The sequence below is a fragment of the Capra hircus genome, chromosome 29, assembly GCF_001704415.2.
Source record: "Capra hircus breed San Clemente chromosome 29, ASM170441v1, whole genome shotgun sequence".
NCBI lineage: Eukaryota > Metazoa > Chordata > Mammalia > Artiodactyla > Bovidae > Capra > Capra hircus.
This window is the reverse complement of record NC_030836.1, coordinates 18214051-18241818: the sequence shown is the minus strand read 5'-3', so window position 1 is coordinate 18241818 and position 27768 is coordinate 18214051. Positions and strand designations below refer to the sequence as shown.

At 38.3% G+C, this 27768-nt stretch overlaps 1 protein-coding gene across 1 annotated transcript in view; it reads right to left on the bottom strand.

Moving 5' to 3' along the window:
- Positions 1-27768, bottom strand: part of LOC102183041 (glycerophosphodiester phosphodiesterase domain-containing protein 4-like) — a 166024-nt gene that overhangs the window by 82779 nt on the left and 55477 nt on the right. The window contains exons 9-11 of the mRNA XM_018042671.1: positions 26815-26960; positions 26349-26431; positions 4076-4232 (exon numbers count right to left, since the gene is read on the bottom strand). Coding sequence (XP_017898160.1) covers positions 4076-4232; positions 26349-26431; positions 26815-26960 — 386 coding nt within the window. The remainder of the gene's footprint in view (positions 1-4075; positions 4233-26348; positions 26432-26814; positions 26961-27768) is intronic.

The following is a 27768-nucleotide window of genomic DNA, read 5'->3' as shown; positions in this document are numbered from 1 at the left end:
TCATTTGCATGAGCTTAAATAAAAATCTGTCCTTTCACTGGGATATAACTGGAAAAATTTATTGCATAATCAAAGCCATACCTAATGGATGATATTTGAGAATAAATTTCATTTAGTACGATATGGCAAGCCCCCAGTCCCCACTAAGGACACAGATGAAATTGGCATTTGGACCAATGCCTACGAGGCTTCCTAGGCAAACTGTCTCAAGTCCACTGTTGTACACTGTCCCAGCATTACAAATAGTAAGAAAGCCACTGACTTGAAAGAAAAGGAGAGAGGAATTTGTCCACATTTGTAAGTGTAGAGGTGAAACCTGGCATAAATGAATTTAATTTGTAAATAGTAGTGATAAAAAGACCTCTGGGATAATAGACTGCTAAAAATAAAATTCTAGACTCTCTACAAACTTTTGTGATGGAACCTAATTTAAGTGGCCTGAGCAGTTGTCTAATATGATCCGACTCTAGATTTGCTAGAACTTTATGTGTGTTAAGTGACTTTTAACTACACCAGTGTAAGTTAATGAAGCCACATGATGCAAAATCCCAATGAGACCAATCTCACTCTATAGAAGTTATTTATGATCCCAAGAGGAGACTTACATTACTCAAAACTTAGCAATAAGGCAAAATATAATATCATGGTAACACACTATTTAACAAGCACACCTAAGGGTCATCTGACTCTTAAGGAAAGGTACCTCTCTTTGAATTAATGGGGTCAGACTATGTAAAGTTAGATGGTGACTCGTAGATAACTAATAAAAGTGGAAATAATTTTTGTCCAATAGAGATGTACATGATTTTTTATAAAAAAGATAACTCCAAAAGGATGTCTTCATTGCCATATAGTATATTAACAAGGTAACATACTAGGTTTGTATCCAACTTAACAATGTGATTTCAGCATTTCTTTGTTGCTTTGACTATAGGCATGTTGAGTTCTTACTTCTTTAAGTGTCGTTCTGCTTATTTCATTAATGTGCTAAATAAGATTATAATCTGCTCACTATATGCATGAGGATTGCATTTTTATACTTTTGAGATTTTTTGAGATTGAAGCTTTTGAACTGTGGTGCTGGAGAAGACTCCTGAAAGTCCCTTGGACTGCAAGGATATCAAATCAGTCTATCTTAAAGGAAATCAACCCTTAATATTCATTGGAAGGACTGATGCTGAAGCTGAAGCTCCAATACTTTGGACACCTGATGCAAAGAGATGACTCACTGGAAAAGACCCTGGTGGTGGGAAAGATTGAGGGCAGGAGAAGGGGGCGGCAGAGGATGAGATGGTTGGATGGCATCACCAACTCAATGGACATGAGTTTGAGCAACCTCTAGGAGATGGTGAAGGACAGGAAAGCCTGGTGTGCTGCAGCCCATGAGGTCACAAAAAGTCGGATATGACTTAGTGACTGAACAACTTTTGAGATTTATACTTTCACAAAAGGATATAAAAATGCTCCACAGAAATGTTGGCTTTACTAGTAAAATAAGAACTCAACTGATCTTCCAGGGACAATTTGCAGAACTTCTGTATCTCTTTTTATTTCATTATTCAGTTCAGTTTAGTCGCTCAGTCATGTCCGACTCTTTGTGACCCTATGGACTGCAGCACACCAGGCTTCCCTGTCCATCACCAACTCCCACAGCTTGTTCAAACTCATGTCCATTGAGTCGGTAATACCATCCAATCATTTCATCCTCTGTCATCCCTTTCTCCTCCTGCCTTCAATTTTTCCCAGCATCTGGGTCTTAATGAGTCAGTTCTTTGCACCAAGTGGCCAAAGTATTGGAGTTTCAGCTTCATCATCAGTCCTTGCAATGAATATTCATGACTACTGAAAAAACCACACATGACTACTAGAACAACCATTATAGATCGCACTAATTTTCACAAGCAATCTCAAGAATAATAACTATACCAACAAATTTAAGTTGTGCCCAACTCCTTGCGACCCCATGGACTGCAGCCTGCCAGGCTCCTCTGTCCATGGGATTTTCTAGGCGAGAATACTGGAGTGGGTTGCCATTTCCTTCTTGAGGGGATCTTCCTGACCCAGGGATTGATCTTGAGTCTCCTGCACTGCAGGCAGACTCTTTACCACTGAATCACCAAGCAAGCCCCTGAATAGATCAGCTGATCTTCCAGGGACAATTCCCAGAACTTCTATATCTATTTTTATTTCACTATAGATAAAACTATTTAATTTTCACAAATAATCTCAAGAATAATAACTTCACTGTCAAATAATCAACTCACCACCACCATCAATTTATAACTATACCCAACCAATAAAGAGCACCCAGAAAAACCTTCGCAAATGAAAGAATTTCTTTGCTCTGAAAAATTATCCAATCTTACAAACCTTTTGAATAATGTGCCAACACCACTTTGACTACTTCTGACCACATAGCATGCAAGCAAAGAAAGCTCTACAAACAAACCTAAAAATAAATCCCCCTAGATAAACATATTTGAAGTCAAGGTTTCAGAATTCTCTTCAGTAACCAGACTAAAGGCATAACTAAACACTGCAAACACACTACCCAAATAAAACAAAACTATTAATCCTAAAACATACAGATAACATTACTAAAATAACATACCCAATCCCATCGCTTATGGTAAGACTTTTACAAACCATACATCACACAACAAATATTTTAACAGCCTTTTCATTTGGAATACATATTTGTCAAAACATTACCTATGGCTATCAGGGCTTCCATAGGCAGCACTAGTGGTAAAGAACCCATCTGCTGAAGCAGGAGATTTAAGAGATGTGGGTTTGAACCCTCGGTCGGGAAGATCCCCTGAGGAGGAAATGGCAACCCACACCAATATTCTTGCCTGAGGGACTTTCATGGAGGTCCAGTCATTGAATCTGCTTTCCAATGCATAGTATTCTTGACTGGAAAATCCCACTGGCAGAGGAGCCTGGAGGGCTACAGTCCAGAGGGTCACAAAGAGTCGGATACAAATGAAGCGACTTAGCACATGGCTAACTAAACCAATACAATTAAACCAATAATGGAGCCTCTCTAGTCTGTATATTTCTATGTATTCATATATGATGAGACATATGCAGAGCCTACATACACATAGAAACCTGAAATATCAGATGTATCCCTTTATTTCTCACATGGAAACAGCATTTGTAGGCTACGTACTCATATGAAAATAAGTATTCTGAGTTGATACATCATTACAAATCAATGTTCAGCTATCCCTTATAGTAACACATCTTAAAAGAAAGAATTTCAAATGGATAAGTATCTCTTTATGTAAGTCTTTACTTTTCACTTTCAAAATGAAAAAGGATCAAATCGGTCTTCAGGATTAACGTCAAATGTAAATAAATTCCATTCCACCTAGTACACAATCAAAAGTCCCTGAAGATTTATTTTCCTAATTATACAACTTCCTGATAGGGGAGCCATTACCACAGCTGACCTCTAACTATTGTAGCTCTGCTACCATAGGTGCTAGCAATATGAATGCCTGCTGTCTGTCCTGCTCAGATGTTTGTTGTCAAAATCAGACTGAAAATTAGTATATCTGATTGGTGAAACCTAGCTCACATGGATTCCCTGTAGACATGATAACCTGGAAAATGTAAGTTGCTTTTTCTTTACCTATTTTCAGAAGGCAGGCTTGACTTTTATCACATGTAAATCTGACTTTCTATTCAGGATAATTCTAAATTCTCTAACTTATTATCGAAACACTGCCAAGAATCAAACTCAGGTCTCCCACATTGCAGGCAGATTCTTTACCATCTGAGCCACTAGGGAAGCCCTAAGTTCAAGAAATTATTGGATTAAAAGGAAGTAAATGACAAGAATAAGTTTAAAGCTTGTTTTCAGAACTTCCAGCAGCAATTAGACTGACTACATTACTGGAATAACATTCCTGCAAATTCTAACCATAGTCATGCTACCAAACTGGGATGAAATTGTGTGCACACTTGCCTATCCTCATCTAAAGGCTTTATCTCCAGGAGCAGCACATGACCTCATACAGAAAAGGGAGTTCAAGGCAGGTTTCTTGAAGTGGAGAACATGTCTTACCGGAGCATGTGAAAACCATTTGCCTGCATTCAGAGTCGACAGGAAATCCCAATCAAATAAGGATGGGTGTGTCAAAGAGGCATCTGGCAGGACCTCCTTGATATTGGTTGTTCTTCTCAGGTCAGAGTCATGCATGAGAAAAGGCACATGATCATAACTGCAGGCAGAGGGGGAGAAGAGCAGAAGAGGTGGATAGACTGAATTCAGCCACCCTGGCAAACAGGGTTCTCAGAAAGCCTATCAAGCTCACAAGTCTTACTAGGTTCCTTACTCCCTCCCTTATCTTAGCAAAGGATTAAGAACAGGAATTTATACTTTGATATGAACATTTTTCTGCCCAAGGAAGCAATCTTTTGTAATGTACAATAAGCCTATTGTGCTGTGCTTAGTTGCTCAGTCTTTGTGAACCCATGGACTGGATCCTGCCAGGCTCCTCTGTCTAGGGGGATTCTCCAGGCAAGAATATTGGAGTGACTTGCCATGCCCTCCTCCAGGGGATCTTCCTGACCCAGGGATCGAACCTGGGTTTCCTGCACTGCAGGCTGACTACCATCTGAGCTACCAGGAAGCTCCATTAAGTCTATTAGCTATGGTGAAAGAGTAACCTTCCTATCAAGGGAATTTATATATCTAGAAAACAATAGGTAGAGTAGTCATCTGAGAGTAAGGTAAGTGAGAAGTGAATGTGGCAAGGTCCTGAAGTCCCTAGGACCATACTAAACAGGCACATACACAATCCTCCTGTGTTTTTTCTGACTCATTTCCCAATTGTCAACTGCCCTGAGTAATTCTGGTCCTAGATTCTCATATCAGGTGGCATCATCAGAAAAGTTTATTACCTGAAAACTTCTGTTATCAGCTATTTGCCTTGAAGAATATGTTTTTATGAAAATCTCTCTTTCTTTATGATTAAAATATACATGATGAGAACTCTGTAATGATCATTAAGGAGTAACAGGATTGAGACCTAGTCCCCTGCCCATAAACAACTAGAAAACTGGACAAAACTAGAGAATTAACTTCTGTAGGAAGTGGACAATGGGGAGCACAGTACAATTATTTCTGAGAAAAGGCAAACAAATGAAATAGTCTTTACCATTACCCAAGCTTCCTTCCTGCAGGTAAATACTGGAATTTGGCATGGGACAAGGTGGGCATGCATGATAAGTCGACTCAAGTTGGGTCTCACTCTCTGCAACCCTATGAACTATAGCCCAGCAGGCTCCTCTGTCCATGGGATTCTCTAGGAAAAAGTACTAGAATGGGTCGCCATGCCCTCCTCCAGGGGATCTTCCTGACTCACGGATCAAACCTGAGCTCGTACATCTCCTGCATTGTCAGGCAGGTTCTTTACCACTAGCACCACCAGGGAAGCCCATGGAGCAAGGAGGGGAGCATCTAAAAAGTACCCAGCCACTTACTGAAATGAGAAGAAGATAAGATTAAGGAGAGGTCAAGAAAGCTAGAATTTATTGGCTAGAGTCCCATAGGGAATGGAGGTATGCAAAAAGAAAGCATTCTGGAGAAATATGTACAAGGATCCCTTGAAGTATGGCTAAATATCAATTTGTAAATGTACAGAGTAAAACTCTTATGAAGTTTGTCAAGAATAACTTCCAAGAAAAGGAAAATAACGAGAAAGTTCTAAGACAATTTACAGAGCTCACAAAGGGATGTAACTCACTCAAGCTCTATCAGTGGCATGACCTCAGTAATAACAAAGATACACCTTTGAGATGGGAATAATTTAGAACTAGAATTACTTTAGAATCTCCATAAAAGAACTTAAAAACAATCCTCCAAAGGATCAAACTAATCTTCAAGTAACTTAATTGTCTGCTAGAACAAGCACAAAATTCTTTAATGGAATACAAAAAAATATACCACCCAGAATTGTAAAGTCACAATGTCTGGCTTATTACCAAACCATTTACCAGACATTGAATGAAGTATAAAAATGGGCTGGTGCTCTGAGATGACCCAGAGGGATGGTATGGGGAGGGAGGTGGGAGGGGGGTTCAGGATTGGGAACATGTGTATACCCATGGCAGATTCATGTTGATGTATGGCAAAACCAATACAATATTGTAAAGGAATTAGCCTCCAATTAAAATAAATAAATTTTTTAAAAATGTAACCACAACCTAGAGAAATTACTCAGTAAAGACAAACTTGGAAATGACAGAGGTGACAGAATTCGTAAACAAGAATATTAAATCATGATAAAAAATAAAACGATGTATGTAATAGATGCAAAGGAACACATGAACATATGAAGACATAACTCTAAGAGTCAAAAAAGAAATAAATGGAAATTCTAGAGATAAAAAAATAACTGAAATGAAAATTTCACTAAATGAATTTAACAGCATATTTAATATTACAGATGATGTAAAGATCAGTGAATTTGGAGGTGCAGCAGTAGAATCTATCCAAATGAACTGTAAGACAATATCAAGCAGTATTATATACATGCAGTTGCAGTCCTAAAAAGAGGGGAGGGACAGAAAAAAATCTGAGGAAGTAATAGTAAAAATTTCAAAAATTTGTAAAAGTTAGGCATCAACAGATCCAACAACACTGATGAATACCAAGAAAAGTAAATACAGGAGTGCACATACCGCTATGTGTATGACTGGTGAAAAATTGGTGAGGAAAAGAAAATTGTAAAAGTAGCCACAGGGAAAGAAAATATATATTTAGATAGAAATAAAGATAAGTATATAGCAGACTTTTCAACAAAAAATATGAGATATGAAAAACAATGAAACAATGTATTTTAAATGGTGAAGGAAGAAAACAACTATCAACTTAAAATTCATCAAAAATGAAAGGAAGAAGAGATGATGCTGGAAAGATGACAGAGTACAAAGCATCAGGAATCTGTCTCCCCATCTAGACAACAACTGCATTCAAAGACTGTCTGATATAATTCTCTTGGAAGTTTGGAGTACATGAAAGGCGTTCAACTTCCATGGGAAAACTCAGATGTAAACTGGGATTAATTTCGGTCAATTCCAACTCTTAGCACAATAGCAGCTACTCATTACCCACCCCTATTCACATGGCAAACAACTGTGGACAGGTTCCTGGAGTAACTTGCACAGCAGCTGGTGAGTGCCAAGGTGGCAAAAAAAATCCTCTGTTCCAAATATAGGGTTTCTCTGCTCTGGTCACTGGTTACTTCTTGTCACAAAAGAGCAGAGATAAGACTGTTGTTGCACCTTCTTCCGCTGTTGCAAAGCCCTAGCCCTCTAACAGAAGTGACTTTCACAAGACTTAAAGGGCAGCACCCTTTTCAATGCTCATTTATGTTTCTCCTTTTCTCCTATTGTAAATCAGCCATTAAACAGTAGCTTTATATTAAAGTGATCTATATTAAAAACTTAAAATATTAAAAATATCTGTACATACAAATGGAGAAAGCAATGGCAACCCATTCCAGTACTCTTGCCTGGAAAATCCCATGGATGGAGGAGCCTGGTAGGCTGCAGTCCATGGGGTAGCAAAGAGTCAGACATGACTGAGTGACTTCACTTTCACTTTTCACTTTCATGCATTGGAGAAGGAAATGGCAACCCACTCCAGTGTTCTTGCCTGGAGAATCCCAGGGATGGGGGAGCCTGGTGGGCTGCCATCTATGGGGCTGCACAGTGTCAGACATGACTGAAGTGACTTACAGCAGTAGCAGCAGCAGGGCATACAAAGAGAAATTAGAAAGTGACCATACATGGCCAAGGGAAGATCAGAAAAACCTAAAAAAATACTCAAGTTTACACCTCAGGCTGATCCACGGCACAGAGACATCTAATAAAAATTAAAACAACAACAACAAAACCCAGCAAACCCAAAGGAAGGGAGAGAATCTAATTTCCAGTATTACCATACTACTCATCTCAAATGCCCAGTTTTTAACCAAAAAAAAAAATCACAAGACTAACAAAAACAAAGTATGGTCCATTCAAAGAAAAAAAATCAACAAGAACTGTCCCTGAAAAAAAGCTAATGGTAGATATACTAGATAAAAACTTTAAAACAATCATATTAAAGACACTGAAAGAACTAAAGAAAGATGTGGATAAATTCAACAAAATAATGTATGAATAAAATGGAAATATTAATAGAGATTTCTTAAAACCGAAAAATAAACCAAAAAGTTATAGAGTTAAAAAGTACAACAACTGAAATGAAAAACTGACTACAGGGATTCAAAGGCAGATTTAAACAGGCAAAAGGAAGACTCACTGAACTAAAAGATAAGACAATCCAATTTATTGAATATGAGAATAAAAAAAGATTATGTAAGAGCTAACAGACTCTAAAGGATACCCCAACATCAAAGCCAGACAAACATACTACAAGAAAATAAAATTATATACAATATCCCTTATGAACACTGATGTAAAAAAAACCTCAATAAAATAGCAAATAGAACTCAGCATTGTATTAAAAAGGATTATATGTGAGATTTAGTCCCCAAATCCAAGAATGTTATTGAAATCCATCAATGTAATAAACCACATTAAAAGAATGAAAGAGGAAAAAAACACACAATATTTCAAGTGATACTGAAAAGGAATTTGACAACATTCAACACCCTTTAACGATAAACATTCTCATCTAGCTAAAAATAGAAACTATACCAAAGTAATAAAAGACATATATGAAAAAGCCATGGCAAACATTATCACCATGGTGATGACAAAAAGCTTTTCCTCTAAAATTAAGAACAAGGTAAGGAAGTGTGCTTCTGGCACTTCTACTCAAAGTGACGCTAAAAGTTCTAGCCAGAGCAATTGAGCAACACAGAGAAATAAAATGGATCCAGGTTAGAATGGAAGAAGCTAAAATTACTTCTGTTTTCTATGGTATTATCTTATACGCTCCCTTCATAGATCATGGTCTTGTCATTGGTGAAGGGGCCTGCATAATTTCAATGAAGCTATGAGCCATACGATGCCATGCCACCCAAGACAAATGAATCACTGTCGACAGTTCTGACAAAATGCAGTCCACTGAGAAGGGAATGGCAAACCACATCAATATTCTTGCCTCAAGAACCCCATGAACATTAACAGTATGAATAGGCAAAATGATATGACACTGCAGATGAGCCCCACTGGAGAAGAGCAGAGGGCAGTTACTAATAGCTACAGAAAGAATGAAGCTCCTGGGTTAAAGTGGAAAGGACGCTCAGTTGTGGATGTGTTTGGAGGTGAAAATAAAGTCTGATGCTGCAAAGAATAATGCAGCATAGGAACCTGGAATGTTAGGTCCATGAATCACGGTAAATTGGACGTGGTCAAACAGGAGATGGCAAGAGTGAACACTAACATCTTAGGAATCAGTGAACTAAAATGGACAGGAATGGGCAAATTTAATTCAGACGACCATGATATTTACCACTCTGGGCAAGAATACCTTAGAAGAAATGGAGTAGCCCTCACAGTCAAGAAAAGAGTTCAAAATGCAGTACTTGGGGGCAATCTCAAAAACAACAGAATGATCTCAGTTCATTTCCAAGGCAAACCATTCAATATCACAGTAATCCAAGTCTACGCCCCAACACTAATGCCAAAAGAGCTAAAGTTGACCAGTTCTATGAAGACCTTCATGACCTTCTAAAACTAACATCAGAAAAAGATGTCCTTTTCATCACAAGAGATTGGAATGCAAAAATAGGAAGTCAACAGACACATGGAATAACAGGCAAGTTTTGCTTTGGAATACAAATTGAAGCAGGACAAAGGCTAACAGAGTTTTGCCAAGAGAACACTCTGGTCATAGTAAAACCCTCTTCCAACAACACAAAAGATGACTACACAGAGACATCACCTACAGGTCAATACTAAAATCAGATTGCTTATATTCTTTGCACACAAAGATAGAGAAGCTTTACACACTCAGCACAAACAAGACCTGGAGCTGACTGTGGATCAGATTATCAGCTCCTTATTGAAAACTTCAGGCTTAAATTGAAGAAAGAAGGGAAAACCTCTAGGCCATTCAGGTATGACCTAAATCAAATCCCTTATGACTGACTATACAGTGGAGGTGATGAACAGATTCAAGGGATTAGATCTGGTAGACAGAGTGCCTGAAGAACTATGGACAAAGGTTTGTAACACTGTACAGGAGGCAGAGACTAAAACTATACCAAAGATAAAGAAACGCAAGAAGGCAAAGTGGTTGTCTGAGGAGGCTTTACAAATAACTGAGAAAAGAAGAGAAGTGAAGAGCAAGGTAGGAAGGGAAAGATAAACCCAACTGAATGCAGAGCTCAAGAAAATAGCAAGAAGAGGTAAGAAGGTCTTCTTTATGAACAAGGAGAAGAACTGTAGAGAAACACAACAGAATGGGAAAGACTAGAGATCTCATCAAGAAAATTGGAGATACCAAGGGGACATTTCATGCAAAGAAAGGAAAGTCGTTCAGTCGTGCCCAACTCTTTGTGACCCCATGGACAGTAGCCTGCACCAAGCTCCTCCGTCCATGGGATTTTCAAGGCAAGAGTACTGGAGTGGGTTGCCATTTCCTTCTCCAGGGAATCTTCCCAACCCAGGGATCAAACCCAGGTCTCTTGCACTGTAGACAGACGCTTTACTGTCTGACCCACCAGGGAAGTCCAATATTTCATGCAAGGACGAGCACAATAAAGAAAAGAAATGTAAGCACCTTACGGAAGCAGAAGAGATTAAGAAGAGGTGGCAAGAATAGACAGAAGAACTATACAAAAAAAGATGTTAATGACCAGGATAACTATGATGGTTTCAGACATTCTGGAGTGTGAAGTCAAGTGTGTCTTAGGAAGCATCACTATGAACAAAGCTAGCGGAGGTGATGGAATTCCAGTTGAGCTATTTCAAATCCTAAAAGATGATGCTGTGAAAGTGCTGCACTCAATACACCAGCAAATTTGGAAAACTCAGCAGTGGCCACTGGACTGGAAAAGGTCAGTTTTCATTCCAAACTCAAAGAAAAGCAGTGTCAAAGAATGTTCAGACTACCCGAAAAATTGCACTCATTTTGCATGCTAGTAAGGTTATGCTCAAAATCCTTCAAACTAAGCTTCAGCAGTACATGAACCAAGAACTTCCAGATGTATAAGGTGAGTTTATAAAAGGCAGAGGAACCAGAGATCAAATTGCCAACATTTGTTGGATCATAAAGAAAGCAAGGCAATTCCAGAAAAACATCTGCTTCATTGAAAAAGCCTTTGACTGTGTGGATCACAACAAATTGTGAAAAATTCTTAAGAGATGGGAATACCAGACCATCTTACCTGTGGCCTGAGAAACTTGTATGTGGGTCAAGAAGCAACAGTTTGAACCTTATATAGAACAACTGACTGGTTCAAAACTGGGAAAAGAATAAGACAAGACTATATACTGGCACCCTGTTTCGCTTATATGCAGAGCATATCATGCAAAATGCAGAGCTGGATGAATCACAAGCTGGAATCAAGACTGCTGCAAAAAAATATCAACAACCTCAGATGTAAAGATGATACCACCCTTATGACAGAAAGCAAAGAGGAACTAAAGAGCCTCTTGATGAAGATGAAAGAGGAGAGTGAAAAAGCTGGCTTAAAACTCAACATTCAAAAACCAAGATCATGGCATCTGGGCCCATCACTTCATGGCAAATAGAAGGGGAAAAGTGGAAACGGTGGCAGATTTTATTTTCTTGGCCTCCAAAATCACTGCGGACAGTGACTTCAGCCAAGAAATTAAAAGATGCTTGCCCCTGGAAGGAAACCTATAACAAACCTAGACAGTGTATTAAAAAGCAGAGGCATTACTTTGCTGACAAAGGTCTGTATAGTCAAAGCTATGGTTTTTCCAGTAGTCAAGTACAGATGTGAGAGTTGAACCATAAAGAAGTTTGACTGCCAAAGAATTGATGTTTTCAAACTGCAGTGCTAGAGAAGACTCTTGAGAGTCCCTTTGATTGTAAGAAAATCAAACCAGTCAATCCTAAAGGAAATCAACCCTGAATATTGACAGGAAGGACTAATGCTGAAGCTGATACTCCAATACTTTGGCCACTTGATACAAAGAGCCAACTCACTGGAAAAAAAATCTGATGCTGGGAAAGACTGAAGGCAAAAAGAGAAGAGGGCAGCAGAGATGAGACGATTAGATACCATCACCGACTCAATGCACATGAATTTGAGCAAATTCTGGGAGATAGTAAAGGATAGGGAAGCCTGGTGAGCTGCTGTCCTCAGGGTCACAAAGAATCAGACATGACAATGACTGAACAACAAAAACTCTTACATGCAGAAAAGCCTAAAATTTCTGTAACAAAAAGAAACAGAATAAATAAATTTTACAAAACAGCAATACCAAGGAAACAGCCAAAAATCAGCTGCATTTCTACACACTAAGAACAAAGAATCTCTGTACAGGTTCATGAAGTAACTTGCAAAGCATGCTAAGACTCAGGGTGTCAAAGAGAGATCCTATACTCCAAATATAAGAAATCTCCACTCTGATCACTAATTACAGAAATCACAAAAACAATTTCATTTAAAATGGCATCAAAAAGAATAAAATACTTAAAAGAATGAACTTAAACAAAGGAGGCCAAAGATTCATGCAATGAAAACGAGAAAATGTTTCTGAAAGAAGTGGAGGAAGACAGATAAATGTAAACACATCTTATGTTTATGGATTGAAAAAATTAACATTGTTAATATGTTACTATTAACCAAAGCAATGAGAAGATTCACGCAATTCCTATCAAAATCTCAGTGATTTCCCCCTAGTTTTATTGAAATATACTTTACATACAGCACTATAAAAGATTAAGGCATACAACATAATTATTTGACTTACATCCATCACAATATGATTATACTAGGTTTAGTGAACATCCATCATCTCATTCAGATACAATATTGATGATATTGTTGTTTAGTCACTAAATCATGTTCAACTCTTTTGCAACCCCATGGACTATAGCCCGCCAGGCTCCTCTCAGTCCATAGTTTCCAAGGCAAGAATACTGGAGTGGTGATCATTTCCTTCTCCTGGGGATCTTCCCAACCCAAGGATCAAACCCACGTCTCCTGCATTGGCAGGTGGCTTCTTTATCACTGAGCCATCGAAGAAACACTAGATACAACATTAAGAAAATTAAAAAATATTTTCCTTAATTATCTTTAGCATGTTACATATTACATCCCTATATTTATTTGTCTTGTAACTGAAAGACTGTACTTCTCATTTCACCAATTTCACCCCTCCTGTCTCTGAGTCACAAATCTAGTCACTGTCTCGAGTCACAAATCTGACCTCCTTTTCTATGAGTTTGTTTGGTTTTTGTTTGCTTGCTTGCTTTTGAAGTATAATTGAAGAATAACTGAACTACAACTATATTAATTCCTGGTGCACTACACAGTAATTTGATATTTCTGAACATTTAACAATGATCACCATTAAGCCTAGTTGTCATCTGTCACCAAAGATATTACACGATTATATTCCCCACACTGTGCATTTCATATCTGTGATTCATTTTGTAATTGAAAGCTTGTACCTCTTAAGGTCTTTCACCCATTTCTCTCCTCTCCACAAACCTCGTCCCTTCTGGCAACCATCTGTTTGTTCTCTGCATCTATAACTAACTCTGTTTCTATTTGGTTATGATTGTTCATTTGTTTTAGGTTTGACATATAAATAAAATTTTACAGTACTTGTCATTCTCTGGCTTATTTCACTTGGCATAATATCTCTAGGTACAAACGTGTTGTCACAAATGGCTAGTTTCATTCTGTTTATGGCTGAGAAATACTGCATATTTACATACATTATTTCTTCTTTATCCAGTCACCTACTGATGGGTACTTAGGTTGCTTCCTTATCTTGAATGTTGTACATAATGCTACTACAGTGAACACAGTGGGGTATATATCTTTTCAAACTGGTGTTTTCATTTTCTTCAGATATACAACTAGAAGTGGAATTGCTAGAATATACGGTATTTATATGTTTAATTTATTTAGGAACTTCCATATTGTTCTCCACAGTGCCTGTACCAACTTACATTCTCATCAACAGTACACGAGAGATCCTTTCTCTCCACATCCTTGCCAATATTTATAATTTGTTATCTTTTTGTTAATAGCCATTCTGACATGTGTGAGGGGATATCTCATTGTGGTTTTGATTTGCATTTCCCTATTGATTAGTGACATAGAGCATCCTTCCATATGTCTGTTGGCCACATGAATGTCTCCTTTAAAAAAATTTCTATTCAGGTCCTTTGTCCATTTTTTAATTGGTCATTTCTTTGATGCTGACTTGTATGAGTTCTTTATATACTTTAAGATATTAATCACTTGTCAGATATGTCATTTGCAAATATCTTCTCCCATTCAGTACACAGCTTTTCAATTTGTTGTTTCCTTCACTGAGAAAGAGCTTTTTTCATTTGATGTTGTCCATTTATTTTTGCTTATGTTTCCTTAGCCTAACAAAACAGACCTCCCTTCAAAATTCTAAGACTTAAGTCAAAGAGTACATTAACAATGTTTTCTTCTACAAGTTTATGTTTTATGATCTTACACATACGACTTTAATTCATTTTGAGTTTATTTTGTATATGGTGTGAGAAAGTGGTACAGTTGTCTCAACACCATTTTTTGAAGAGTCTTTCCTTTCCCCATTGCATATTTTAGTCTCCATGGATATATACTAACTGCCCATATTACTATGGACTCATTTCTGGGCTCTCTATTCTGTTCCACTGATTTATGTGTGTTTTTGTGCCTACATCATCCTGTTTTGATTACTGTAGCTCTACAGTATACTTTGAAGGAAGTCTTCTATCTTAAGACTGTTTTGGGTACTCAGAGGTTTTCTGTGTTCCCATAAAAATTTTGGAATTATTTGTTCTAGATCTGTGAAAAATTCCATTGACATTTTAATAGAGATTTCACTGAATCTGTAGATTTCATCTGGTTGGTATGGTCATTTTAACAATATTAATTCTTCCAGTCCATGAGCATGGTGTATCTTTCTATACTTCTCCATTATCTGCAGTTTCATTTATTGTGTCTTGCAGTTTTCAAAGTACAGATGTTTTAGCTCCTTAGTAAGATTTGTTTGCAGGTATTCTACTCTTTTTTATGTCATTGTGAATGGGATTATTTTCTCTTTCTGATAGTTCTTTTCGTATATAGAAATGCAATATATTTCTGTGCATTAATTCCATAGACTGAGACTTTACCAAATTCATTAATGAGTCATCGATAGGTCCATAGCAATCTCTTATGCTCCTTTCTATTTTTGTGCTGTTTGTTAAGTTTCCCTTATTCATTTCTGACTTTATTGATTTGCTGCTGCTGCTGCTAACTCACTTCAGTCGTGTCCGACACTGTGCAACCCCATAGACAGCAGCCCACCAGGCTCTGCTGTCCCTGGGATTCTCCAGGCAAGAACACTGGAGTGGGTTGCCATTTCCTTCTCCAATATATGAAATTAAAAAGTGAAAGTGAAGTCACTGAGTTGTGTCCAACTCTCAGCGACCCCATGGACTGCAGCCTACCAGGCTCCTCCGTCTATGGGAGTTTCCAGGCAAGAGTACTGGAGTGGGGTGTCATTGCCTTCTCTGTTATTGATTTAGGTCTCTTTTTTTTTTCTTGAAGAGTTACGCTAAAGGTTTAACAATCTTGCATCTCTTTTCAAAGAACCAGTTCATACTTTCAGTGATCATTTCCATTGCTTTATAATGTCTCTTTTACTTGTTTCTGCTCTCAGCTTTATGAAATCCCTTATGATTATACAGTGGAAGTGAGAAATAGATTTAAGGGCCTAGATCTGACAGATAGAGTGCCTGATGAACTATGGACGGAGGTTTGTGATATTGTACAGGAGACAGGGATCAAGACCATCCCCGTGGAAAAGAAATGCACAAAAGCAAAACGGCTGTCTGGGGAGGCCTTGCAAATAGCTGTGAAAAGAAGAGAAGCGAAAAGCAAAGGAGAAAAGGAAAGATATAAGCATCTGAATGCAGAGTTCCAAAGAATTGCAGAAAGAGATAAGAAGGCCTTCTTCAGCAATCAATGCAAAGAAATAGAGGAAAAGAACAGAATGGGAAAGACTAGAGAACTCTTCAAGAAAATTAGAGATACCAAGGGAACATTTCATGCAAAGATGGGCTCAATAAAGGACAGAAATGGTATGGACCTAACAGAAGCAGAAGATATTAAGAAGAGATGGTAAGAATACACAGAGGAACTGTACAAAAAAGATCTTCATGACCCAGATAATCATGATGGTGTGATCACTCATCTAGAGCCAGACATCCTGGAATGTGAAGTCAAGTGGGCCTTAGAAAGCATCACTAAAAACAAAGCTAGTGGAGGTGATGGAATTCCAGTTGAGCTGTTTCAAATCCTGAAAGATGATGCTGTGAAAGTGCTGCACTCAATATGCCAACAAATTTGGAAAACTCAGCAGTGGCCACAGGACTGGAAAAGGTCAGTTTTCATTCCAATTCCAAATAAAGGCAATGCCAAAGAATGCTCAAACTACCGCACAATTGCACTCATCTCACATGCTAGTAAAGTAATGCTCAAAATTCTCCAAGCCAGGCTTCAGCAATACGTGAACCATGAACTTCCTGATGTTCAAGCTGGTTTTAGAAAAGGAACCAGAGGAACCACAGATCAAACTGCCAACATCAGCTGGATCATGGAAAAAGCAAGAGAGTTCCAGAAAAACATCTATTTCTGCTTTACTGACTGTGCCAAAGCCTTTGACTGTGTGGATCACAATCAACTGTGTAAAATTCTGAGAGATATGGGAATACCAGACCTCCTGACCTGCCTCTTGAGAAATCTGTATGCAGGTCAGGAAGCAACGGTTAGAACTGGACACGGAACAACAGACTGGTTCCAAATAGGAAAAGGAGTACATCAGGCTGTATATTGTCACCCTGCTTATTTAACATGTATGCAGAGTACATCATGAGAAAAGCTGGACTGGAAGAAACATAAGCTGGAATCGAGACTGCCAGGAGAAATATCACCTCAGATATGCAGATGACACCACCCTTATGGCAGAAAGTGAAGAGGAACTAAAAAGCCTCTTGATGAAAGTGAAAGAGGAGAGTGAAAAAGTTGGCTTAAAACTCAACATTCAGAAAACGAAGATCATGGCATCCAGTCCCATCACTTCATGGGAAATAGATGGGGAAACAGTGGAAACAGTGTCAGACTTTATTGTTTTGGGCTCCAAAATCACTGCAGACGGTGACTGCAGCCATGAAATTAAAAGACACTTGATCCTTGGAAGAAAAGTTATGACCATCCTAGATAGCATATTCAAAAGCATTGACATTACCTTGCTGACTAATGTCCATCTAGTCAAGGCTATGGTTTTTCCAGTAGTCATGTATGGATGTGAGAGTTGGACTGTGAAAAGGGCTGAGCTCCGAAAAATTGATGCTTTTGAACTGTGGTGTTGGAGAAGACTCTTGAGAGTCCCTTGGACAGCAAGGAGATCCAACCAGTCCATTCTGAAGGAGATTAACCCTGGGATTTCTTTGGAAGGAATGATGCTAACGCTGAAACTTCAGTACTCTGACCACCTCATGCGAAGAGTTGACTCACTGGAAAAGACTTTGATGCTGGGAGGGATTGGGGGCAGGAGGAGAAGGGGACGACAGAGGATGGGATGACTGGATGGCATCACTGACCCGATGGACTCCGGGAGTTGGTGTTGGACAGGGAGGCCTGGCGTGCTGCCATTCATGGGATCACAAACAGTCGGACGTGACTGAGCAACTGAACTGAACTTCTGAGTTTTGTTTGATCTTCTTTTTCTAATAATTTTAAGTGTAAGGTTATGTTATTTTTGTTTCCAAAGGTTGGCTTGTAGTACCACAAACTTGTCTTAAAACTGCTTTTGCTGCATTGCATAAATTTTGGATCACTGTTTTTTCATTTTGCTTCCAGGTATTATTTTTCTCTTCTTTGATTTCTTCAGTGACTCATTGGCTGTTTAGTTCATTCTTCAGCCTCCACATGTTTTTACGTTTTCCAGGTTTTTTTCCTTCTAATTGATTTATAAGCTTATAGCACTGTGGTTGAGAGAGGTCTGATATAATTTCAGTGTTCTTAAACTTACTGAGGCTTGTTTTATGGCCTAGCATGTAATCTGTCCTGGAGAATGTTTGATTTGCATTTGAAAAGAAGAGGTATGCTGCTGCTTTTTAATGAAATTTAATGGAATGTGATGCTGCTTATATATTTCGATATATTATATATATATATAGCTAAAATGGGAGACCACTGTGATCTCAGGAGACAAATGCTGCCATTACTTTTAATATTTGGATGAAAAATTCCTGTTGTAAATGCAATGGTAAGTGGTTTGAAGGGGCAGTCTGTAGGAAAATCAATTGGTAAAAAGAATATGCCACCTTCATACGGGCTGTCATTAGGTGCCATAACTGCAGCTTGCCAAGGAAATGTATCTGCACCAAATGGACCTTAAAAAACACTGCTGAAGGCTCATGGGCTAAATCATTAAGTTCCTTATTAATCTGTTTCAACACCACAGTCTGGGCTTTTCACCTGACTTCTCAATATCTTGCTGTGTACTCAAAGGTGTGGCCAACCAGCCAATTATCCTAGTGACTGGGAAGGATTCCTTCACTGTCCCAAATCAGCTCTGCCAGACATAAGTGCAGAAGGGCTAGGACCTTCCTCAAGCCACTGTCGGCCTTCTCCCCGTGAAGTAATCGGTCCTCTCTGGTCCTACAGGGCTCACAAGCACAACACAGCCACAAGATGTCTGGCCTGACATCATCATTTTACATCTTCTTATTTTGTGCATCCCTTAACTACTTATTGTGGACATAGATGACTTTCTTACTTTTACCTTGCAACCTTCCTACTAGCTTTATAAGTGAATGATCATCTACCTTTACTGTGTATTTGCCTTTACCAATGAACTTTTTCCTTTCAAATTTTTCTATTTCTAGTTGTGGCTTTTTCCATTTAGAGAAGTCCCTTTAACATTTCTGGTAAAGCTGGTTTCATGGAGCTGAATTCTTTTAGCCTTCAGTTCAATTCAGTCACTCAGTTGTGTCTGACTCTTTGTGACCCCGTGGACTGCAGCATGCCAGGCTTCCCTGTCCAACACCAACTCCAGGAGCTTACTCACACTCATGTCCACTGAGTCGATGATGCCATCCAACTATCTCATCCTCTGTTGTCCCATTCTCCTCCCGTCTTCAATCTTTCCCAGTATCAGGGTCTTTTCCAATGAGTCAGTTCTTCACATCAGGTGGCCAAAGAATTGGAGTTTCAGCTTCCAATGAATATTTAGGACTGATTTCCTTTAGGACTGACTGGTTGGATCAAACTTTATTTCACCTTCAAATGTGAGTGAGAAGCTTGTAGAGCATTCCTGGTTATAGATTTTTCCTGTTTATTATTTTATTTTTTCTTTATTTTATTTATTTTTTAATTTTTTAAATTTTAAAATCTTTAATTCTTACATGCATTCCCAAACATGAACCCCCCTCCCACCTCCCTCCCCACAACATCCCTCTGGGTCATCCCCGTGCACCAGCTCCAAGCATGCTGTATCCTGCATCAGACATAGACTGGCGATTCAATTCTTACATAATAGTATACATGTTAGAATGTCATTCTCCCAAATCATCCCACCCTCTCCCTCCCTCTGAGTCCAAAAGTCCATTATACACATCTGTGTCTCTTTCCCTGTCTTGCATACAGGGTCATCATTGCCATCTTCCTAAATTCCATATATATGTGTTAGTATACTGTATTGGTGTTTTTCTTTCTGGCTTACTTCACTCTGTATAATCGGCTCCAGTTTCGTCCATCTCATCAGAACTGATTCAAATGAATTCTTTTTAACGGCTGAGTAATACTCCATTGTGTATATGTACCACAGCTTTCTTATCCATTCATCTGCTGATGGACATCTAGGTTGTTTCCATGTCCTAGCTATTATAAACAGTGCTGCGATGAACATTGGGGTACATGTGTCTCTTTCAATTCTGGTTTCCTCGGTGTGTATTCCCAGCAGTGGGATTGCTGGGTCATAAGGCAGTTCTATTTGCAATTTTTTAAGGAATCTCCACACTGTTCTCCATAGTGGCTGTACTAGTTTGCATTCCCACCAACAGTGTAGGAGGGTTCCCTTTTCTCCACACCCTCTCCAGCATTTATTGCTTGCAGATTTTTGGATCGCAGCCATTCTGACTGGTGTGAAGTGGTACCTCATTGTGGTTTTGATTTGCATTTCTCTAATAATGAGTGATGTTGAGCATCTTTTCATGTGTTTGTTAGTCATCCGTATGTCTTCTTTGGAGAAATGTCTATTTAGTTCTTTGGCCCATTTTTTGATTGGGTCATTTATTTTTCTGGAATTGAGCTGCAGAAGTTGTTTGTATATTTTTGAGATTAGTTGTCTGTCAGTTGCTTCATTTGCTATTATTTCCTCCCATTCAGAAGGCTGTCTTTTCACCTTGCTTATATTTTCCTTTGTTGTACAGAAGCTTTTAATTTTAATTAGATCCCATTTGTTTATTTTTGCTTTTATTTCCAGAATTCTGGGAGGTGGATCATAGAGGATCCTGCTGTGATTTATGTCTGAGAGTGTTTTGCCTATGTTCTCCTCTAGGAGTTTTATAGTTTCTGGTCTTACATTTAGATCTTTAATCCATTTTGAGTTTATTTTTGTGTGGGGTGTTAGAAAGTGATCTAGTTTCATTCTTTTACAAGTGGTTGACCAGTTTTCCCAGCACCACTTGTTAAAGAGATTGTCTTTACTCCATTGTATATTCTTGCCTCCTTTGTCAAAGATAAGGTGTCCATATGTGTGTGGATTTATCTCTGGGCTTTCTATTTTGTTCCATTGATCTATATGTCTGTCTTTGTGCCAGTACCATACTGTCTTGATGACTGTGGCTTTGTAGTAGAGCCTGAAGTCAGGCAAGTTGATTCCTCCAGTTCCATTCTTCTTTCTCAAGATTGCTTTGGCTATTCGAGGTTTTTTGTATTTCCATACAAATCTTGAAATTATTTGTTCTAGTTCTGTGAAAAATGTGGCTGGTAGCTTGATAGGGATTGCATTGAATTTGTAAATTGCTTTGGGTAGTATACTCATTTTCACTATATTGATTCTTCCGATCCATGAACATGGTATATTTCTCCATCTATTAGTGTCCTCTTTGATTTCTTTCATCAGTGTTTTATAGTTTTCTATATATAGGTCTTTAGTTTCTTTAGGTAGATATATTCCTAAGTATTTTATTCTTTTCATTGCAATGGTGAATGGAATTGTTTCCTTAATTTCTTTTTCTACTTTCTCATTATTCGTGTATAGGAATGCAAGGGATTTCTGTGTGTTGATTTTATATCCTGCAACTTTACTATATTCATTGATTAGCTCTAATAATTTTCTGGTGGAGTCTTTAGGGTTTTCCATGTAGAGGATCATGTCATCTGCAAACAGTGAGAGTTTTACTTCTTCTCTTCCAATTTGGATTCCTTTTATTTCTTTTTCTGCTCTAATTGCTGTGGCCAAAACTTCCAGAACTATGTTGAATAGTAGCGGTGAAAGCGGACACCCTTGTCTTGTTCCTGACTTTAGCGGAAATGCTTTCAATTTTTCACCATTGAGGATAATGTTTGCTGTGGGTTTGTCATAGATAGCTTTTATTATGTTGAGGTATGTTCCTTCTATTCCTGCTTTCTGGAGAGTTTTTATCATAAATGGATGTTGAATTTTGTCAAAGGCCTTCTCTGCATCTATTGAGATAATCATATGGTTTTTATTTTTCAATTTGTTAATGTGGTGAATTACATTGATTGATTTGCGGATATTGAAGAATCCTTGCATCCCTGGGATAAAGCCCACTTGGTCATGGTGTATGATCTTTTTAATGTGTTGTTGGATTCTGATTGCTAGAATTTTGTTGAGGATTTTTGCATCTATGTTCATCAGTGATATTGGCCTGTAGTTTTCTTTTTTTGTGACATCTTTGTCAGGTTTTGGTATTAGGGTGATGGTGGCCTCATAGAATGAGTTTGGAAGTTTACCTTCCTCTGCAATTTTCTGGAAGAGTTTGAGGAGGATAGGTGTTAGCTCTTCTCGAAATTTTTAATAATTGACCTTCATGGCCCGCATAGTTTCTGCCAAAAACTTGGCTCAAAATCTTATAGGAATTCCTTTGTACATAACGTTTTGCTTTTCCCTTGCTGCTTTTAAGATTTTCTCTTTAACTTTTGCCATTTCAATTACAACTTGTCTTGGTGTGAACTTCTTTGGGTTTGAGCTGTTTGGTATTCTCTGTCCTTCTTTGACTTGGATGTCTGTTTCCTTTCCAAGGTTAGGAAAGTTTTCAGCTATTATGTCTTCAAATATATTCTCTGCACACCTTCTCTCCCCTCTTTCTGCTGCTGCTACTTGCTGTTTAATCACTAAACCATGTCTGACTCTTTGCTACCCCAGGAACTATAGCTTGTCAGTCTCCTCTATCCATGGGATTTCCCAGGCAAGAATACTGGAGTAGGCTTCCATTTCCTTCTTAAGGGCTTCTCATTATGAGACACCCCCCCTCCCAAATGTGAATGTTAGTATGCTTAAGGTTGTATCAGAAGTCTGTGATTGTTGTTCAGTCACCAAGTCACGGCCGGTTTGTCATGACTCCATGGACTGCAACATGCCAGGCTTCCCTGTACCTCATCATCTCCTGGAGTTTGCCCAAGTTCATGTCAATTGCATCAGTGATGCCATCCAACCCTCTCAACCTCTGTCACTCTCTTCTCCTTCTGCCTTCAGTCTTTCCCAGAATCAGGATCTTTTCCAATGAGTCAACTCTTTGCATCAGGTGGCCAAAGTACTGGAGCTTCAGCTTCAGTATCAGTCCTTCCAGTGAATATTCAGGGTTGATTTTCTTTAGGATTGACCGGTTTGATCTCTTGGCCAGTCTAAGGGACTCTCAAGAGTCTTCTCTAGCACCACTGCTGCCAGTGTCTATGTGTCCATGATGAGTTTCAACTACCTCCTGTCTCTCCAGATGGTTCTCAAAGATCATCAAGTGAGTCTGACCAAAGATTCTTTCAAATCACTGTTTCTGCCCTGAATCTCACAAGTGTGTGAACATTTGTGTTTTCTATTTAAGTATGGAGTCTCTATTGCCCACAGCTCTCTGGCTCTCCCAAAAGTAAACCCTACTCACCCAAAGTGAAATGCTCTTGGGGTTCATCTTCCCAGTGCAAGACTTCTGAGGTGGGAATCCCAATGTAAGGCTCAAACTCCTCACTTCTTGGGAAGAACCTCTGTGATAATACTTATATTTGCATTATACCTACCCTGGGGTATAAAGTCTTAACTATACCAAATCACTGCCCCTCCTATCTGTCTCACTGTGGTTCCTTCCTTATATCTTTATTTGTAGAAAATCTTTTCTGCTAGTCTTCAGGTCATTCTCATGGATAGTTTCCTGTAAGTAGTTGCAGTTCTGGTGTGCCCATGGAAGCAGACAAGCTCATGGTTATCCTACTCTCTTATTATCTTGGCCTCCAATAACATTTTTTGAAGAAAGAAAGAGTCATCCTAAAATTCATATGGAATCACGATGGATCCCAAACCAAAACAATCTTAAAAAAGAAAAACAAAACTAGAGTACTAACACTTCTTGATTAAAAACTTATTACAAACCTACAGTAATCAAAACAGTAGGGTACTGGAATAAAGACAAGCAGACAAGGAACAGAACACAGTCCAGATATAAACCCTTGCATATATGGTCAAATGACTTTTGGCAAGGGTGGCAAGACCATTCAACAGAGAGAAAAAAAACAATCTTTTCAACAAATGGTGCTGGATATTCACATGAAAAGAATAAAACTGGACCACTGCCTAACATCATATACAAAAACTCAAAATGGATCAAAGAACTAAATGTAAAAACTAAAACAATGTATCTCTTAGTAGAAAATACAGGGGAAAATATATTTGGCAATGATTTGACAATGATTTCTTGGATATGAAAATAAAGATACAGGCAACAACAATGTAAACAAACTAATTGGCCTTCATTAATATTTAACATTTTGTGCATAAAAAGGCAATATCAATAGAGTAAAAAAGCAATCTACAGAATGGGAAAATATTTTCAAGTTAAATATCTGGTAAGTGATTAATATCTAAAATATAGAGAGAACTTCTAAAACTCAACAGCAAAAAAATACAACCCTAAGAAAGAATCTGAAAACGGACAGAGAGAGAGAGAAAGATCTGAATCACTTTGCTGTACACCTGAAAGTAACACAGCAATATAAATCAACTGTATTTCAATGTTTTTTAATGAAATTCAGTAAACCAAAAAACAAAAAATTCAAAAATGGGCAAAGGACTTGAATAGACATTTCTCCAAGGATTATAGATAGACAGTGAGTATAGGAAAATATGGTCAACATTACTTATCACTAGAGAAATGCAAATCAAAATTATAATGAAATATCATACTTCACATCCATTAGACGGCTCCCACCAAAAGAACATAAAACAACTACTGTTGGCAAAGATGTGGAGAAATTAGACGACTTCTACATTGTAAGTGGGGACATACAATGATGCAACTACTGTGGAAAACTCTAGGACAGTCCTTCAAAAAATTAAAAAGAGAATTATCATTGTAACCCAGCAATTCCCTTTTTGGACATATACCCCCAAAGAACTGAAAGCAGTCTCAAATAGATATTTATACACCCATGTTCAAAGCAGCATTATTAACTATAACTAAAATGTAAAACCAACCCAAGTGTCAAAACTGACGAAAGCAAAATGCAAGTGTGTGTGTGTGTGCATGTGTGTGTGTGTGTGTATATATATATATATATATATATATATATACGGTAGAATATTATTCATCCTTTTAGGATGGCAATTTTGAAATAAAATATGAATGAACTTGAAGACTACAAGACTGACAGACATGCCAGTCACAAAAAAAAAAATCACATACTATATGAATTATACATTTATATGAGGTACCTAAAATATAGACAAAATCATGGAGACAGAAACGTACAATGGAGTTTCTAGGGGCTGGGGGGTGGGGGAGGAGGGAATGGGGCGTCATTGATTAGTGGGTCTAAAGCTTTAACAAGATGAAAAGAAGTCACAGAGATAGTTGGCTGAAGTTTCCGCAACATTAAAAATATGTAAAATACCACTGATACATACATCTTAGAATAGTAAGCATAGTAAATTTAATGTTTTGTATTTTACTTCAAAAAATTTTTGAAAAAATGAGGCCAACACAAAATATTTACTTGGCAAAGCAACCTCAATGACCTAATTGTCTTCTTGGTGAGTAGGTACATTTCAAAGTAGAGAAATGAAGAATTAAATATATGTATTTCCAAAAAAGCATATGTTATTAATATTTGTACTTGAATCTTTGGGTATTTGGCATTTTAAGTAAATTTTAAGTAAAATTATCTTTAAGGCAATTTGGAAAGGTTACCTTTGTAAATCCAATTTAAAATATGAAATTGAGTAACTGATCTAGATTTGTGATTATAAGTTCACATCTCATTTATAAAAGGATTTGAAATATATCAAACAATGTATATAGTTATACATTTAATGTGCTAGATTTGTAAGAATTACTCAAGTAGTCTGAAAAGACTGAAACTGCAGTACCTAAAAAAGAAAACACATTAAATGCATAATTGCAGTTTAAAACAGCTAAAGCATTTAACTAAAATGCCTAAGTAATATTCAAAGGCCCTGGAAAATGTTATTTAAAATGTTAAGATCCATAAAAGGAATAAGGTTCTTTGTAAACATGCCATGTCTCCTTCACTGGCTGGGAACAGCTCTTGGACAGAACTCTGTCTCACTCATCTGCCCCTCCCTTGCACTCAAAAGAAGGATATAGTAGGTGTCCAGGGAATGCTAACTAATTAATTAAATAGATTGCTAAGGTAGGGCATGGGGACAAGTTGTAAGCATGTTGGCAGGGGACACAAATTTGAGCTATTTGTGGAGACTATATAGAGTGTGTGATTTATGAGTCTGTGATTGAGAATGTAGGGGTGCAGATATGTGGTTTGTAAAGGAGAAGTGATTTATGTATGTGTGTTATCTACAGATGTACCAGGTTAATAAGGGAGAAACTTCCCAGGGCTTGCCCTCTCTACAGCTTGGGCCAGACTAGAGTCATCCACTGGTCTTTTCTCCTCCCGCCCTGGTCCCTTCTTTCCTACCTAATATGTACATCACTCTCCAGTCCATAGGCCCCATGTTCAACAGCCTTCTCAAAGGACATGATGGTATTCTCAGGCCCCAGCTGTGGAAGAAAAGGACATTAGGCCTTTAATTTCACAGTCTTTTCTGCTGACATCCCTTTTAGGGTAGTGACGGGGCCCAGTAAGAAAGGACTTTAGAAAGCAAAATTTGGTTCCCTCGGCTCTTTGTTCAAAGAACCTGCCTACAATCTTGTCTACCAAATCTGATTCAGGGACTCTGCTCATCTGAGGCAATGTGACTGGACACAATAAAGAGAAATGGACTGAGAATTAGGTGAGTTCAAGTCCAACCTCTACAATTAATTACTTATTCTTGTCATCTCAAGTCAACCCCTTTACTTCTCCAGGGGGTTCTGAGGATCTGATGGGCCCTCTACACCCATGCACACATTTACTCACCCACATTCTTCATGCTCAGACCTACCATGGGTGCACCTCTATGTCCAAAGAAGTCCGGCTTGGGTGCCAATTTATTCTTCTCCTGAACGCAGGGAGAAAAATTCCCCAATGGAAGCAAATAGAGACACAAAAGGATAAGAAAAAAGGGCAATCCAATAGCCACTTGTAGAGCTGAAAAAGTTGAAGGAGGAGGAAGTAAGGGGGGAAAAAAAGCAAACAGGAATGGAGAGCCATCCCAAGCAACTATCCCCAAGCAACAACCAATAAATACTCAGTCCATGGGTTCACTAACTCTATAGACTCACTGATTTACTCTATATTTCTTTCATATCCTTATGTTCTCTCAGTGATTTGAAAACACAGGAATATCCAAATATAAGCATTATTATTAAGTCACTACTGTTACAAATGTAAATTTACAAAGGGATGAATTGTACAAGAGGTGGGAAGCAAAGGAAAAAGAGGGACTGTTAAGGAATATTTTCTCAGAAAGAGGAGTTTAGTTGGTTCTGAGAAAGCCAGGAAGCCCTTTAAAAATAAGCTTTGTTAGTCACTGAGTCATGTCTGACTCTTTGTGACCCATGGACTGTAGCACACTGGGCCCCTCCATCCACGGGTTTCCCAGACGAGAAGACTGGAGTGGACTGCCATTTTCTTCTCCAGGGTCTCTTCCCAACTGAGGGATCAAACTCACATCTTCTGCATTGGCGGGTGGATTTTTTACCACTGAACCACCAGGGAAGGCCAAAGATAAGCTTTAAATGCCTCTATTTCAGGCAGTAAGGTAGAGTAGAAGGGATAGTGCTGATGTGTGTTTGGTTGTGTGTCCAATTCTTTGTGACCCTTTGGACTAGCCTTCCAGGCTTTTCTGTCCATGGGATTTTTCAGGCAAGAATACTGGAGCGGGTTGCCATTTTCCTACTCCAAGGGGTCTTGCTGACCCAGGGATTGAACCTGAGTCTCCTGCATGGCAGGCAGA